We start from the raw sequence: 16480 nt of genomic DNA on the forward strand, positions 1-16480 counted from the left end.
AGACCTTTAAAGTATGGTCCTCCATTGCTCTTTTCCTTCTTGCCATTTATTTAAGAATCAACTGCTTTGTCAGTCAGATTTCCAATAGTCTGGAGTTTGCTTATTTCACACATCACTGAACAAGTGTCATATTCTGTCCCATGCGATATTATTAGTTACATCCAGTTGATCAGACTTGTGTCTTCTGTCAATGCTCTCTGGGTGGGAGTAATGGCCACCCAGGGCACACAGTGTCTGCTTGCTTCCTTCTTTGGATATTAGTATACAAAGATCATTGCCCAGGTTTATCATCCAATCAGGACTGACCTCCAAAGGATCCATATATCTTAATAAATCTATTTTCATATATAGATCTTTTTGCTTACTTAACATTTTGAGTGATTTGTAATACAAGAAAGTGAATGGAAATAGAGGTAGTTTTATTTCTATTCATTTTTTGTGTGACTCAGGTCACACGCAGTGCATATATATACATATATATGCATATACATATGCACACATATACACACATACATATATATATATGTAGCATATTCAAAATGATTTTGCTGTGTTAGGTACATGCTTGTAGCAATCAGCCAGCAGAAGAGACAGTCCTAGCTTTATGGGGTGTTGTTTAGAAAGATGCTAAAGGAGACACAGCCCTTTCTTTCTAAGGATGTCTGTGTTTAAGTTTCTGATTTTACTAGTGGTTTTGCAAGATAACAAGTGCATTAAAACTAATCCTAAATTAGGAGAACTGAAGACCAGGAATTAGGAAGAACAACAAAATTTTTTTTAAAGATTTATTTATTTATTACATGTGAATACACTGTAGCTGTCTTCAGACACTCCAGAAGTGGGCGTCAGATCGCATTACGGATGGTTGTGAGCCACCATGTGGTTGCTGGGATTTGAACTCAGGACCTTAGAGTTGGTGCTCTTAACCACTGAGCCATCTCTCCAGCCCCAAGAACAAATATTTTAATGTAGAAATTGCCTCACTTAATGTCTAAGCTCAAAGAAATAATCCGGCTTACTCAATGTTAGAGGAATTAAAATTTTACAAACGTGAAAACTAAGGCGGCCATTTATTGTTGTATTCCTAGCATCTGACGTACCACCTGACACATAGTAAGGTCAGGTTAGTGAACAAATACCTGAAAATGCTTCAAGTCCAAAGTCCTAATCACGAAATAAAGACCCTGAAAAGGAGAAGAGTAAACTGGGCCCGGACAAGCTGTCCTTTCAACATTCCCATTGAAGCCGCTCACAGGGCATGTCTAGGAAGCTGTAGAAGAACTAGAGAGCGAGCGACCAGAGCCAAGCTTGACTCGCTCCAGAGTGTGGAGAATGACAGCCAGACTTACTGTTTGCATTCCTGTCTCTGCCTTTTGGTGAGCCGTTTCTATTCCACGCCCATTTCGTTTCTTCATTTACTCAGATATTTACGTCTGATGTTTTCATGCACCACACCAATCTAGTCTGTGGGGTGCCCCCTGACACGCACTTTTTTAGATAGACCTTTATGCATTGTCTGCAAACCAAGCAGGCACCATTCAGTCCAACAGGAGCCTCTCAGGTGGGAACTGAGGTTTCATTTCTCACCCCAGAAAACAGTCTTCTTCCCAGACTCCGTTTGAAACCAGTTCCCCCCACCCCCACATCTTCTGTAAACTTGCCCAGACTTGGGGAGCGTCATTAGGCCAGATCTTGCAGTCCCTCCACTGCTTGCAAACCAATCATTTATAGGCATTTGGTGAATCGTCTGACATCTGTTTGGTGCTGGAGCTCCAGCCTGGGTCTCAATGAATCACTTGTCAGAGGGGCTGCAGCATGAGGCTGCATTTCACACCTTTGGGGAGGCTGGCTGGGATGTAAGTGATCTTAGGCTTTTTCCCCACCCCCTGAACAACCCCTACTGTCCACAAGGAAGCAGAGAAATAAGGGGAGGGGGTGGTGTGCTGAGAACCTGATGGTTATTCAAGGCTTATTTTATTCTGTCCCTAGAGGGCTATTCCCACCCCCCACCCCCTTTGGGGAACATACAACTCACTCCTTCCTCTCCAGGACTGGAATGCTGCAATCCAAAGAGCCTCATGGGGATATTTGTGTAGAGTATTTTAAAAGCACCAGACAGAGTAAGAGATTTTAGAAAAGGGAATAAGGAAATTCTCCATTCTTTGAATGTCTATATCAGCTAATTCCCCGCCCCCAAAGGTACCATTCATTTAGTGGCTGCATCCATGTTGGTCATGATGATCTAGAACATCAGAGGGTGGAGGAGGAGGTCAGAATTAAGACTGGGTTATAAACCTGGGTGAGACCAAGAAGGCATTCAGTCAAAAAGGTCCTTTCTTTTTTCAGTTACCTGTGACCTCACCAAGTATAAATGCCAAGCTAACAAAATATATACATATATGATAAGCAAATTTGCTTTGAAAAAAGAAAGGCCAATAGTAGTGTCTTGTAAAGTGATTTATTCATAGTAGCCCATGGAAATGCCTAAGAAAGGAAAAGAGGGAAGTTCGAAAATACTGCAGAACACTGGCCTTTTGAAACTGAAGAGCTCACCACTCGTGGAACAGAGATGGAGTGTATAAAAATGGGGTCGAAGCCTTATGAGCTTTTCTTCATTCTTTGTAAGAAAGTGCGATGCAAGACACAGCATTTGCTGGAGAGATTCTCCTCCGTGATTTCTGAAACTCTGCTTTGGTTTCACATTAGGAGGAGACTGTCTCAGAGAACCTCCCATGGTGGCAAGTTAAGAATCCCCAGGTCTGATGAAACAGTGGGGGCGGGGGTGGGGGAGAGCTTTTCACAGGAGGGAAGGTTTTTGATTCAAAGAGTTAAGAAGGGGGGGTGGAATGGATCTACCATCCGGGGCTTCCTTCTACTGGGGCTCTTCTCGTGCTTCTGGGACAGTGGGAGGGAGGGTGGGGACAGGCAGTGCCAAAACCTGGGCTCATCTGTCACTTCAGCCATCTGAGTTGGAAACATTTCGTCCAGAGATGCAAATCATTTAATCACACTGACTCAATGCTGACCAAAAGTTGTGCGCTCTTGGGAGTCAGGAATTCCCCTACAAGATGTGGTAATCCATTTCACAGCCTAACTTACTTCAGACCCTCCCCGACCCAGGCTGCAGAGCAAGGGAAGACAGGGAACCAGGACTACAAACTTTCTGCATAACAAAGACTTGTCCGCCCTCCAGACACTGAAATGAGGATTCCCAAGGGAGTAGCCTCACTCCTGCCACGCCCCCTTTTCGCCCCCCACATGCCATCTCAGGTTGGCTTGCTTCATTAGCTCGGGTTAATGAAAATGCCTTCTAACACTGGATCAAGCCAGCACGAATACTACATTTCCACTTGAGTCTGAGTCTGCAATCTGGACATGAAAAAGCACCAAAAATTTTGCTGTTTGCTTCAAAAATCTTGCGTCCTGTCCACATTAGCATGGGAAGGTCTGAGATGATAGCGTGGCAGGCAAACTCAGAAAGAGTGTGTCAAACTCTCTGGGCTTCAGTGGTCCATGTCAGGGTAAGGTTATGCCTGAAAGAAACATGAGTGGGAGTTTGAATCTTCCCTCTCTTATGATATAACTTCTCCCGTTTTTATTTCTCATCTTTTACCCACCTATTTTTAATTTTCCCTTCCCATTTCCATCCTTAAAGACTGACATCTGAATGTATAGCATATAGTCCCGAGTTCATGAAGACCACCGGTATCCTAAGGGTGTCAGAACCATTTGGAAGAAACAGTTCATTGCAGTCAACCTGCACAAAGTGGTTGGAAGACGGCCCTTTGACTGAAGAATCATTCATTCAATCTTTAAGCTCCTTGCTCCCTTGAAAGAATACCTGCTAGGACAGAAAACTGCTGCTCAAGTAGAAACAACTGGAAAAGGCCCTCGGCTTCTTTCTCTTTTTAAGATTCTCACAATAGCTTCAGAAGACACATATTAATCATTTGTTTTGATTCAAGAGCAGCAGAACTTATTTTGAAGACTTAAACAGGCAACACAAAGTAAAGCAGAAATCTGGGGCTTTCAAATGCTGAGGCTAAAAAGAGTTAGTCTGGAAACGCCCATTCTACGAAGCATTTATTTTCATTGCAAGACAGTGGAAGTCATACAAATCATGACCAGGGCAGGTTCTTGTTGCCTAGCAAATGCCCACATGAACCTGTCAACTTGTAAGTCTGGGGAGAGTAAATCTCAATAGAAAGACGGTGATATGCCAGTTATCCAGCAACCAATACTGTAAACTATGGTAGATACAAAGTCTTATATAAATTAATTGCCAGTATAAAAAGAGACAATTGCTTTAGCTAAGAAGGTACAAAAATGGGTCACGTCCATAAATACAAGATGCTAACTGAGGAAATATACGACAGACCGTTTCCTTATATCTCTGAATATGCAAACCCAGACACCTGTGGCACCTTACACAAAAGTAAGAACAAGACGCAATCCCCTCCCCTTCCCTCTCCCCTCCCCCACCCGGGTTTCCCAAACACAGCAAATTCTAGGGTTACAGAGTCCAGGATGCCAAGTGGAAGCAGTAAGACAGCGCGCTGCGACCTGCTAGACAAAGAGAGAGCCTTATCGACAGTTGTAAGGCATTAGGCGTCAGACAGAAACTTGTCAAAAACAGCTGTTGTTGGGTACTGATTGATAATGTTTTCATTCTGACGGCTGCGACGCCTCAGACAGTCTTGGGGCTGTGGAGAAACCCATCCCTGGCGCACATGAACACACACAGACAACGGGAAGTCATTTAACAGATGGCGGGGAGCACTCAGCCACAGGATCTTCAAAAGACAACATTCTACATTTAATGAACTTGCAGGGAGAGCAAAGCCTGAAAAAAAAAAGCCCCCGAATCATTTATTTATTTATTTTCACGGAAGATGAGCACAAGAGGACAAAATGAAAACAGGACTTGTGTGACTGGTCATGGGGACTAAAGGTTTGTGCTGCCTGTGGGTCATCACACAGTCTTAAAAACATTCAAGGATACTTTAGACAAAATGAATCGCCATGGGTCCTTCTCTGGTCCATGCTGTGTGTGTGTATATATATACTTAAAAAGGCTTAAAGAAGTGTGGGGCTGTTGTTATTAAAATCCATTTACAAGATGAAATCACAAATACTGCATTTGAGAGATGTGATGGGTCTGAGGACTATCCTTGGGGGAGTCACAAGGTTTCCTGTCACCCTGTGATAGACACGGCATTAAGTCTGTGGCATCTGGGTCTCAGTCTACATTAACTAAAAATGGCAGGCATGTTTTTTATTGCTTGGGTGTAGGAAGCAGTTTTCTATCATTTGGCCACTTAGTATTTTAATGAGTGGTCAAGTGTCTACAGATATGCCAAAGAATATTTCATCTATGAACCGGAATATTCATAGATTAGTCCTGATTTAGAAAAGGTCAAAGGTGCTAACTCTTACTAAAACTGTACATTTTATTCTAGGCAAATTTATCATTTAAATTAAGTGGAAAAAATTAGTTTCAAAGACTGAGTCTATTTATTTGCTGTAGCCCAGCATACTCTAAGGGCACATTGACACCCCTGAAAATAGAGGTTTATAATAAAAATACTGACAGACCTTTGACTACTCAATGGAGGCCTGAGCAGACTCCCCTAAGTGACATTAGCATTTGATGAATGAATAACAGAGTTATTGAGCTTCATCAAATCAATGCCAGCTTAAGTCCTAGCTGTGAATTACACTTTGGCTGTGACGTGTATTATTTGAAAAGCCATTTTCCGGATTTCATTCCAACATTTCTGATTTTTAGGAAAAGCTAATGCTTACGCTGCAGCTTGGTTTTATGCAGACTAGTGACTCCGCTAAGAAATATTTCAAGAGTTGACCAAATTCAAATCAGTGATGCCTGTTCCTGCCTAAACTGGATCCCACCCCTTCAGCTAGGATGCCCTCCTACGGAAGGGGGCAGGGCTACAGGCAGGACCAAGCAATCCTTACTTGTCTACTTTCTAGATTTTTCAGAGTCAGTTTTATGAGAAGATGATTGGGAGAAGTTTTGGGTGGCCATTTTATACTCACCCTACAAAGTCACTATATCCTCACACACACAAGAAAATAATATGAAAACCAGATGAGATAAAATAAGATGTAAAAAATTCGAGCCCCTAAGAGATCATGGAAATGTCAATGTTGAAGACATTGTGTGGAATCTCAGAATCCTCCAATCCCAAGTCCAGGAAAGTTAGTGTAGACATGTGAGCCTTTCTGAGGTCTTCATTTCCATGAGCCGTGAGTTCCATCCACTTTACCACAAAGCAGAGAAGAGATTCTTAGACCAACAGGAGGAAGAGACATGCGGTGAAGATAATTAGTGGTAAACAGAGAATCAATTCTCTCTCAGTAGTGTGTACTTGATGCTAATGCCGATGATAATCCACCTGACTTACAGAATAGTCACGTTAACAGAGAGATGAAAGTCTGAAATAGCTAGAGGAAAATAGACACCGAAGCCGGGCCAGTCTCGATACCAACATGGAATCAGGATGGGTAACGAACACGGTGGGTTCAAGGCTTTCCCAGAACTTCTGGGTCAGGTCTCACATTCTCATCGCCTCGTGGTCTTTTTCTTCTAACAAGTTTATGAGCTGGGAGAAGCTGTCCTTCAGTGTGTCCACATCATCCAAAGAGCAGGGCAGCAGAATCCAGCGTTTCCCACGGGCCAGGGGTTCAAGTTCAAAATACTTTTTGATCTGAAGAGGAAAAGAGAAATATGTTAATAATTACATCAAGACCTTTTCCCTATCAAGATCCTAAGCGATGAAGGGGGCGGGGTTGTTGTGTATTATGTGGAAGTTACATAAACAGTCAGGCATTCCTGAGACTTTCAGTCCATGGCTGGCTTTAACAGGGTTCTATGTTGTAACCTGGAAGTGTTTTCTTTAGGTGCAGGTGACCTGCATGCAAGTCACCATTCCAAACTTTATACTCAACCACATGGGAGTTCTTATGAAGTCTGAGAAAGACTTACAGGTACCATGGTTCAGGGAGAAACACGAGAACACTACAGAGATTCCATTTACTCTAACCACTGCTAGCAATGCAATGCATGCTTGCTGTCTCAAACCGCTGAAAAAGGATGAATCCTATAAACCTCTTAAGACAGTTGTCTGGAGCATGAAGCACATAAGCAAACAAAAACAACAACAAACCCAAAAACTAAAACCCCAAACCAAACCAAACCAAACCAAAACAAAAAAACCCCACAATGTCAGTAATTTTATTTTCTCTCTTCCTTAAATTTCTAGCGGACATTTCTAGGAAAGGATCTTCTGGAAGAAAGAACAGGAGCTAAAGGTACAGGTAGGTGTTCAAGTGTGCACAGAAACATTATTTAGATAAAGTAATGGATCTAGACATTTGCATAGTGTCTCTCAGGTCTGCTCCCACCTCTCGGGTCCTGGATTTGCTGGGAGTGGAAGATCTATCCCCTGACTGAATCAGTTTTACACTACTAGTCTTCGCAGAAACACCGGAGCTCTGCTCTGAAGGGAAACGGTAAGATAAAGAGGGCTTTCAGCTCGTCACTCATCCACACACAGTGGGCCGACGTAAAATTTTGTACTTATCACCAAGCAAGGTTTCCTGAAAGCCTCTTGCCACTCCCAAATGTTCTGCTGTCATAAAGGTTGGACAACTGTTACCAACATAACCGCCTGTCCAAACCAGCTCTCACGAGCAAGGAGATAGACCCAAGATGACAAAGAGCTTTGCTGTGGTTATTTGTCTTTTGTTTGTCTTTGCTTTTTGAAACGGGGTCCCATTATCCCTGACTGGTCTGGAACTCCTCCAACTTGTAGCCCTTGACCCTAAAGTACTGGAATTACAGGTGTGTGCCACCATGTTTGCCTAAAAATTACCAAATGTTGTACTAATTTAGAAATTAAAATAATATTAAAATTTAGTATCACACACATATGTAAACATGCATATACATATAACATGCATACATATACATGTGAACATTCAAAACAAATAGAACCCAACACCCCAAAACACCAAACCAAATCAAACAAGAACCTTCCCATCCCAATTCCATCCTCAGAGTCTTTCTGGATATTGAAAATGGCTTCCTTCCAAGAGAATCTAAAGGGGCTTTGAGTAATAGTTACCAATGCCAGAGATGTACCCTGGTCATGGAGGGAAGAGCTGGTGAGTGGGTGGATGGGAACTGCAGAAGGATAGGCACGGAATACGGTAAAGGCCACGCTAAGGGGAGAGGGCTTCCCCAGAGGGTGTAAGTCTAAGCTCTTTGTCTTGCTTCTTCCACTTTAGAGTCTACAAGCAATCCCAGGAACTGGGACTGCCATGCTTACAACGCAGTCTAGTGTTTGATCGGTAATGCTTCCCACCAGAAGACGATCAACAGCTCAGTGCTCAAGTTCTGGTGCATGAAGTAAGTTGTACTGACGACACGTTATAACCTTAATTCAGAAGGACAGCCTTCTAAATAACGGTAACTGGGGAGGGACATTGGGGGCACATGCCTTTAATCCCCAGGGTGCAGAGGCAGATGGATCTCTGAGTTCAAGGCCAGCCTGGACGACAGAGTTTAGGTCTAGGTCCTGGTCTAGAACAACTAGTTCTACACAGAAAAACCCTACCAGGAAAAAACACAATAATGATGATGATGGTGGTGGTGGTGGTGATGATGATGATAATGATGATGATGATTGGGAAGATCACTGATCATGAGAAAAGCAGTAGTAAAAAGCATTAAGTAGGCAAATATATCTCATTAGCAAGATTTCTTCTGAGGGGTTCATTTAAAACTTGAATCCCAGGACTTGGAAGTCTGAAGCAGACATATCTGAGTTGAGGCCAGATTATTCTACACAGTGAGTGTCAGGCCAGCCAGGAAGACACAATGAGATGCTGGCTCAAAAAGGAAAGGCAAACCAACATAAAATAAAACAACCCCAGAGCCAAACAAAACCACACAGATTAATCTTTACAGCAGAATCCCGGCTAATTTGACAACAATGTGGAGTTAATGATCGCCCAGTAATGGGTCACATTTCAGATTACTGACTGACTTAAAACTTAGTGAGTTCTAGCTCTTATTACACGGGCACACTTTGAAGAGAGCAAAGATGGTAGGTTTCACTGAATCCTAAAGAGAAGGAAACGGAAGCCATGGAGACAGGGTCGTCACCAGTCAGAGGAGTCCTGTAGCATTAATCTGACAAATACTGCACAGTAACTTGAGATTTTCGGCCCTGTAACATAAGTGGGTACCTAATGGTGCCATGGTCACCCAGCTGGCATTCGAAGCATTCCATACACTTTACAATATAAGTCTTAAAACAAGATTCAGATCCCTAGATGCTGGTGAACCTCGAGTTTCTCTGCTGCCAGAACATAGCTTGTCACCCTCAGGGTTCTTAACACGATGCCTGAGAGGCTGTCTAATCCGAAATGCCTTCAGAATAAAGTTCAACTTTGTTTTCTTATCCTAACCCAGCTTCGGGTTTTACTTCCCCAGTATTATTACAATAAAACTTACTGTCATGTTGGCTTATTATCAGCATGTTTTTATTTTTATGTTGACGATTATTTGAAAGAATAGCATTCAAGTTTGACTAACATGAATGGCGACTTTAAATCCGAGTTTCCTTTAAAATGTGAAGAAGTGCCCCTGGATAGGAGGATCGTCGTTCAAGATTGTTTCCTTCTTAAGAGACAAGTTCTAAATATGAATCTAAGTCTTTTGAAACACTTTCCTGCTGCGTACATGCCACGGTCCGTTGGGAAGCGCTAGAAGGAGGAGTGACATCGGAACACAGCTGCCTGGCAACCTGTGGTCATTTAGCTATTTTCGGGATAGTCACAGAGTGGGCATTCGTCGGTAGCCATGTGTCCACCCTGGAGATAGAAAAACAAAGCCACCGAAAGTAGCCAACCTATTTTAGCTCTGCCACCTGAGCCCGTCCTCTCTCATGCTCGGTGGGTGACCTGCATGACCAGATTCCATCATTCACACGTTGAATCCACCACACAGTCTTTTTATAACAGAAGACACGATGGTTCCCTTGCGGCTAATGGTTGCGGCAGCTGTCGAGACGTCACACGCCACAGGAATCCCTTTCCCAGGGCTGGGCATGGCCATCACTTTCCCTTCAGTAGTGAAGCCGTCAGGAAGTCCTTTACCGGTTCCAGGGTCACAAATTCGATTGCAAGGATGCTGTCTGGGTTATTTACCCTCACTTCCCTATAACATATTTTACTTTGAATTTCTGTGATTAAATTTAGAAGGTATATACAGCTCATAACTCTAATCATTGGCCTTTCCTTCTTTAACATCTGCAAACTTCCTTTTACTTATAGTGATAAACTGTCTTCTTCCTGTTTTTTCTTATTAAGGCATGTGTGGAGTATGTGCCCACGGGCGACCTAGTTTTCTCTTGTATACTTTGGGAAGCCAAGGTGGGGGGGTGTGCTAGGGTAGGGCTTACCTTGTGTTTTACGTGAAATAAATTTAGGTTCTGAGCTTGGCTATTTATAAACAGAGCTCTGACCCACATGAATGTGTGGTTAGACATTAAAGACAGAGTCAGGGAGGAACAGCGTATCATGTGGGACTGATCATGTGGTCCATCAAACTACATCATCTCTCATACTGAGAATTAAACACCACAAGCACCTGTTGGTAATTACAAAAGCTAAAGATGTTATATCCCACCCCGATGCCTAAACATCACCTGGGTGGACCTGGCCTGTTGAGAACTGCCTACCTAGCCCCTGTGGTGCCTTTCATACCTGCCTGGGGCCATTGATAGAAGCTGAGTATTTCCTTCTCTAGTACTTCCCCAGATCTAGGAGAACCACACATTTCTTTTGTGAAACACTAGCAGACTTTGCGTGGCCTTTCTTATGTTTGTGGATGGCTATGATGGCTTGTAGTGGAGGGTCTCAAGCACTCTGAGGAACTTTGGTACTTTAGAGTGTACAGGCTGGTTTCCTGGAAAATGACTGAAGAGGCTGTGCAGAGTCAGTGGGGGTGTGTTGTGACAAGCCACCCATGGAGTGTGCTGTCTGCAGTGACTGAGGAGGTAGGAAGGAGATCTGTAAAACGGCGAGACAGAATCCCAAGCAGAAGCAGCAACAGCCTGGCCAGATTTCCATCTCCGGCTCTTCTAGACTCATGGGATTGCAGGCTGGTCAATGAACGTAAATGGCCTGTTAGTAGCATGTGGTTTCCAGAGGGCTTCTCATTCATCCCTGTTCTGTGACTATACTTCAACCAGAAACAAGAAAAACAGCTGATTCAAACAGACTGCAATAGGGTTATTCAGATTAGCTCTTACATTATGGGAAATGATTTGATAAGCAATATATTAGGGGGCTGCTAAAGAGACTTGAGAAATAGGAGCGTATTCTTTATCATCCCTGGAAACTGGCATGATAAGTCAGCTGTTAATATTGTCAGAATGAAGACCTCAGAAACAGAAAGCCTGAAAAAACCTGTGCCTGGTGTGGTGGTGCACACCTTTAATCCTATTGATTGGGAGGCCGAGACAGGTGGATGTCTGTGAGTTCCAGGCCAGCTTAGTCTACACAGAGAGTCCCAGGCTCACCCACGGACTACACAGAGAGGCCTTGTCTCAAATAAACAAAACCCAAACCAAAAACTGCAGTTGTGGGCTTTGTATATAGAGGGGCAGGCTAGCTAGGAATGTAACTGAGTTAGTCATCTTGACTGAACCCCTTATTGTTTTCCTATAGATTTAAATACATGAACTGGCCACTGTAGGTGATTTATTTGCTGTTTGTCTGTTTTGTAACAGACAGGTACAGAAAGGCAACAGAAGGCAAACTCTGTGCAAGTCCCCAAGCTGCACTCACATCCATTAACAGTGGCTCCTGAGACAGTTAGGGATACACGGCCTTAACCTCTTTGCTCCAATTCCGAAGCCATCAAGAGGACCCGCGCTGACTGCAATTTTGCCGGGCCTTTCCCATGACTGTTAAGGAAGAAACAGGAGTTTGCTCATCTCTCTCCCAGCCCCTGGCTTTCATCTTTTCAGTAGATGAACCTGTTGTAATGACAGGAAAAACCTTTTCTAGTGATACTTGTAAATTTCCTCCTGAGACATATGCTGGGGGCTGTTGGTACCAGGACTAGCAACAGCTGTCCGGATGTCTTCTCTTTGCAGCTCTGGGGATGAAGACGGTGAGCTGTGTAAGTCATGAAATCGGCAGTGCTTTGCAGTATTCTTATACTTCCAAATCTTCAAATGCAACTAACCAGTCTTTTTCCTTTCCTTCCTAGAGTCAGCTGCTAAACTGTTACTCATTGGGGGGAAAAAACCCACATTTTTGTCTGTGTGCTTGAAGGGGCTTATCTGGCTCTGCTGCCTTGATTATGGGAGCTCCTGGCTTAAACTGGTATCCTTCATCAGAGTCAGAGAGAGCTGTGTCCATGCACTGCTCCAGGACAAGTCTGGAGATAGTGGTAGGATATCATTAAGATTCTTCAGAGTACATTATTGGCAGCTTGTTCAAAGAGAGGTTGGTCCCAAGAGCTGCACAGCTGTCCTCCTTTGACTGTACCTGCTTGGAGGATCTTGAAATCCTTAGAAAGGCACTGAATATGTCATTAAGGACACAAATAAATAACAGAATAAAAATGGATATGCACCATTTCCAATCATATTGCATAGAATGGACACCAACGTCCTACATGAGTACGGATAAAGAGCTGATGCTTCCCCAGTTCAGTGTTACTATGGGAGTGCACGCCGAGTGTGGATGCTTGCATTCTAGAGGACTCTGTGTAATGGGCTCACCATACAGCTTCTTAAAGAAGCGCCTGGCCTTGGAATGAGCACAAGCCAGACAAATGACTTAAGGTTATTACCTGTGAGTAAGCCTTGCCTTTCTTATAAGTCTCCTTCCCAAGCCAGTAACCTCTGTTGTGTACAGGATGCTGTTATACGTTAGAACAATAATTACAGAGACCCAGTTCCCATTGCATATGGAACTTAGCCTGCCCCAGAATGGCCAAAGACAATGATCTCATCTCTTTGTTGGTAGACGTCAGAGCTGATTAGTATTACCAGATATGCTTAATCTGCTAATCTAGAAGTAAAGTACAAATTACCTCTATTTTCTAATATGCCTGAGGGACTTGTTTTATTTAAACAAACAAACAGACAAATAAAACCCTGCTTATTAGATCACCACACAAGCAGCAAAGGTAAGTAGGTTGCAACCAGTCTCCGCGGACTCACGGAAGAGATTTAGTATTTTGGTATTTGAAGCTCCTCCCCTTTCCTTGCAGTACCCAACCCCTGTAACCTCTGGGATTCCAGCCTGCAGGCCTTTGCTGAAACTCCTCTTCTAGATGGAGCTTCTTCTATCCACAGATGGAAAGGATCAGCTTACAGATTTCTTTATTATATTTGCATATGAGTACACTATCGCTGTCTTCAGACACACCAGCAGAGGGCATTGGATCGCATCACAGATGGTCGTGAGCCACTATGTGGCTGCTGGGAATTGAACTCTGGACCTCTGGGAGAACAGTCAGTGCTCTTAACCTCTGAGCCATCTCTCCAGTCCCAGAAGACTCTTTTTAAGTCAGGGTTTTGCTTGGTAGCTTTGGCTGGCTTAGAGCTTGCTATATAAACCAGGCTGGTCTCAAACTGTAGAGATAAACCTGCCTCTGTCTCCCCAGTGCCGAGAGTTGAAGTGGGGACCACCACGCCTTTCCCCAGCCCATCATCTTTTACAACACGGCTGGAGTCCTATTATCTCAACAGGAGACCTTAGAGGTATAGATAAAACCACTTCAGATTGGGAGTGGTGGTGGTGAGGAACAAAAGTCGCAGCCCCCTTTGTGGGTCATCAGTACCACACCCAGGCACCATGAATTCCTTATAAATAAAGTTTTACTGGAAGAAGGCATGCTCGCTCACTTAAGTATTATCTATGGCCGCTTTTATGCTACAACTGCAAATCTGGGTAATTGCCACAGAGGCAGACAGCATGTCACACAGCCTGGAATGTTGACCGTCCGAGCTCTGGCTTAGAACATCCCACTTTGAGTTCCTTGCAACAGGTAGGCACAGGAGCTCATGGTCTCCGCCACAAGCTTCTGGGATGGTTTGATCTGATCCTGTTGGACCACTTCTTCCTCACTTGGACTCACGTCACTGGGATGGAGAACTTGCTGTTCCCAACGTAGGATGTCAGAGGTGGGAGCTGGAGTGGAGATAGCAGGTTGGCGGTCTCTCAGTAAAGCTGTATTTTATAATTCCTCTTTATGTTCAGCCTGGCTGGTCTTCATGTAGAGACCATGGCTCCAAGAGGCCACAGGAGCTATCCAGGGTCCAGGGAACGTTTCTGCCAAGTCCCCTATGAACACATCCTTTGAGGATGGCTCTTAGTACACAGAAACACAGCTACCTCTTCTTGCAGTTCTAGACGGAATATGTAATTTACTACACGTATACTGCTGAAAGCCTAGGGTCTCTATGAACATTTTGTGGTCAATTTAAAATTTTAGTATTAATTCATAAGCCTTTTAAATTCAGGGTAGCCTTAAGACTCTTTAAGTTCACTTGTCAAGAAGTACTGTAACATTTTACCAATTCAGTACATTTAGTGAATATCCTTTTAAAACATCTGGAATGTGTAGCGATCAAAATATCCGTAAGTAGTTGAGAACCTTTCCAGTTTTTTTTGTTTTTTTTTGTTTTTTGGTCAAATTATTCAATGATTGTCAAATTCTAGAATATTATAAATTCTATAAGTGGACACCTCCTCTGAAAATTCTATTTGCCTTCACCTCTTGGTTGGACTCTATTATCCTTTAGCAAGCATATTCACATTTGGCTTTACAGATATTTTGTTATCTTTTATTGATATATACTTTGGTAACTTCTCATATTTAAAGTGTACAATTCACTTTCTGTCTCTGTCTCTCTCTCATTCACACAGCCGTGAAATAAACATCACTATGTAGTTCTAGAATATTCCACCTAGAAAAGGAACTCCTTATTAGCAATCACATCTCAGCTTCTGCTTCAGGACGCCCCTGAGAGGGTATAATTTGCTTTTTCCATTAAAGCTTTACATGTTCTGAGTATCTCACACACACTGTGTGAGTGACTTTGTGACTGGTCATGTTGTGACTGGCTTCTTTCAGTGTTTTGTGGTCCACACACACAACTGTCCTGTGTTCTGCTCTCTTTTTGTGGCTGAGTCATATTCCAGGACACGGACAGGTGTCTCTTCATTGATCCTGTCATTAGCTGACAGACATTTGGGTGAGTTCCACTTTCTGGCTATGGGGAATGATGGTGTCTCGAAACCTCTCCCAGGTTTTGGGGCAGTACATTTTCCTTTCCCCTATATCTTTTCTGTGAGTAAAATGTCTGAGGTTATATGTTCAGTCTGTGCAGCCAAATGCTTCTTCTGCATCTTCCGTGACGTATGGATTCTGTGTATTGTTCTCTATATGTGAGAACAGCCTTGCATTCCTGACATAAAATCAACTTGGTCACACAAATATTCTTTTTTTTAAATTTTGTATGTTGCTGGACTTATTTGCTAGTATTGGGGATTGTAGGATGTGTGTGTGTGTGTGTGTGTGTGTGTACAGGACTGCTGTTCCCCCCATGTGGAGGTCAGTGTGTGGGAGCTAGTTCTGTCCCATGGTAACCCAGGGAACCCTAGCTTTCTCGAGTGTTTTCCTCATCCCTAAGTCTGTTTAATTCTGGGCTCAGTTCTCTTGCTTTCCCTCCCCCTTGCCTTGACTTTAGATTGCACTTTTCCTTAGGTTTTTAAGGTTGAGCCAACTTCTACTTTTTGTTTCTTTGTTTTTATATTTTAATTAGTCCTCTGATAATTTTGTACAAAGTGTTTTGATCCTACTTACCTTCCCAGATCTAGCTCCACTCTCCCTTCCCACCCTAGTTTACCCCTATCCCAATCAAGGCCAGTCTGTGCTATTCAAATATTCTTTGATCTGTAGCCTTCCACTGGAGTCTGGTCGACTTATCAAGGGCTATACTCTTGGAGGAAACTGACCCTTCTATCTTTCACTTTAAATGTTATTTTCTTGGATCACATAGCCATATGATTCGGTTTTCATCTCTTTTGTTGACAGTTTTGAGCACATTGGGAAGTTCTATTTTCCTTTCATGTTATTTTTTTTAAGACTCTTATCTCTTTATTTATATTATTTATTTATATTATTATCTCTTATTAGTATAAAAATAAAATCCAATTAGGCACTTGTATGTTGTGCATAAGCTTGAGATTTCTATAGTCACTAGCACTAAAGGCATACAATAAGATACAAAAGTCAGTATGTTAAATAATTTGTGTTACGGCATGCACTCGCTGATAAGTGGATATTAGCCCTAAAGCTCAAAATACCCAAGATACAACTCAAAGACCATGTGAAGCTCAAGAAGAAGGAAGATCAAAGTATGGA

At 42.9% G+C, this 16480-nt stretch overlaps 1 protein-coding gene across 5 annotated transcripts in view; it reads right to left on the reverse strand.

The window, feature by feature from the left end:
- Nucleotides 1–4846: 4846 nt before the first annotated feature.
- Arl15 (ADP ribosylation factor like GTPase 15) overlaps nt 4847–16480 on the reverse strand; it is a 370731-nt gene continuing 359097 nt past the window's right edge. For all 5 annotated transcript variants that reach the window (XM_052159499.1, XM_052159501.1, XM_052159500.1 and 2 more), the window contains one exon: nt 4847–6728. In XM_052159499.1, the coding sequence (XP_052015459.1) occupies nt 6576–6728 (153 nt within the window). In that variant the 3' untranslated portion in view covers nt 4847–6575. The remainder of the gene's footprint in view (nt 6729–16480) is intronic.

The sequence above is a fragment of the Apodemus sylvaticus genome, chromosome 16 (assembly GCF_947179515.1).
Source record: "Apodemus sylvaticus chromosome 16, mApoSyl1.1, whole genome shotgun sequence".
Lineage (NCBI taxonomy): Eukaryota > Metazoa > Chordata > Mammalia > Rodentia > Muridae > Apodemus > Apodemus sylvaticus.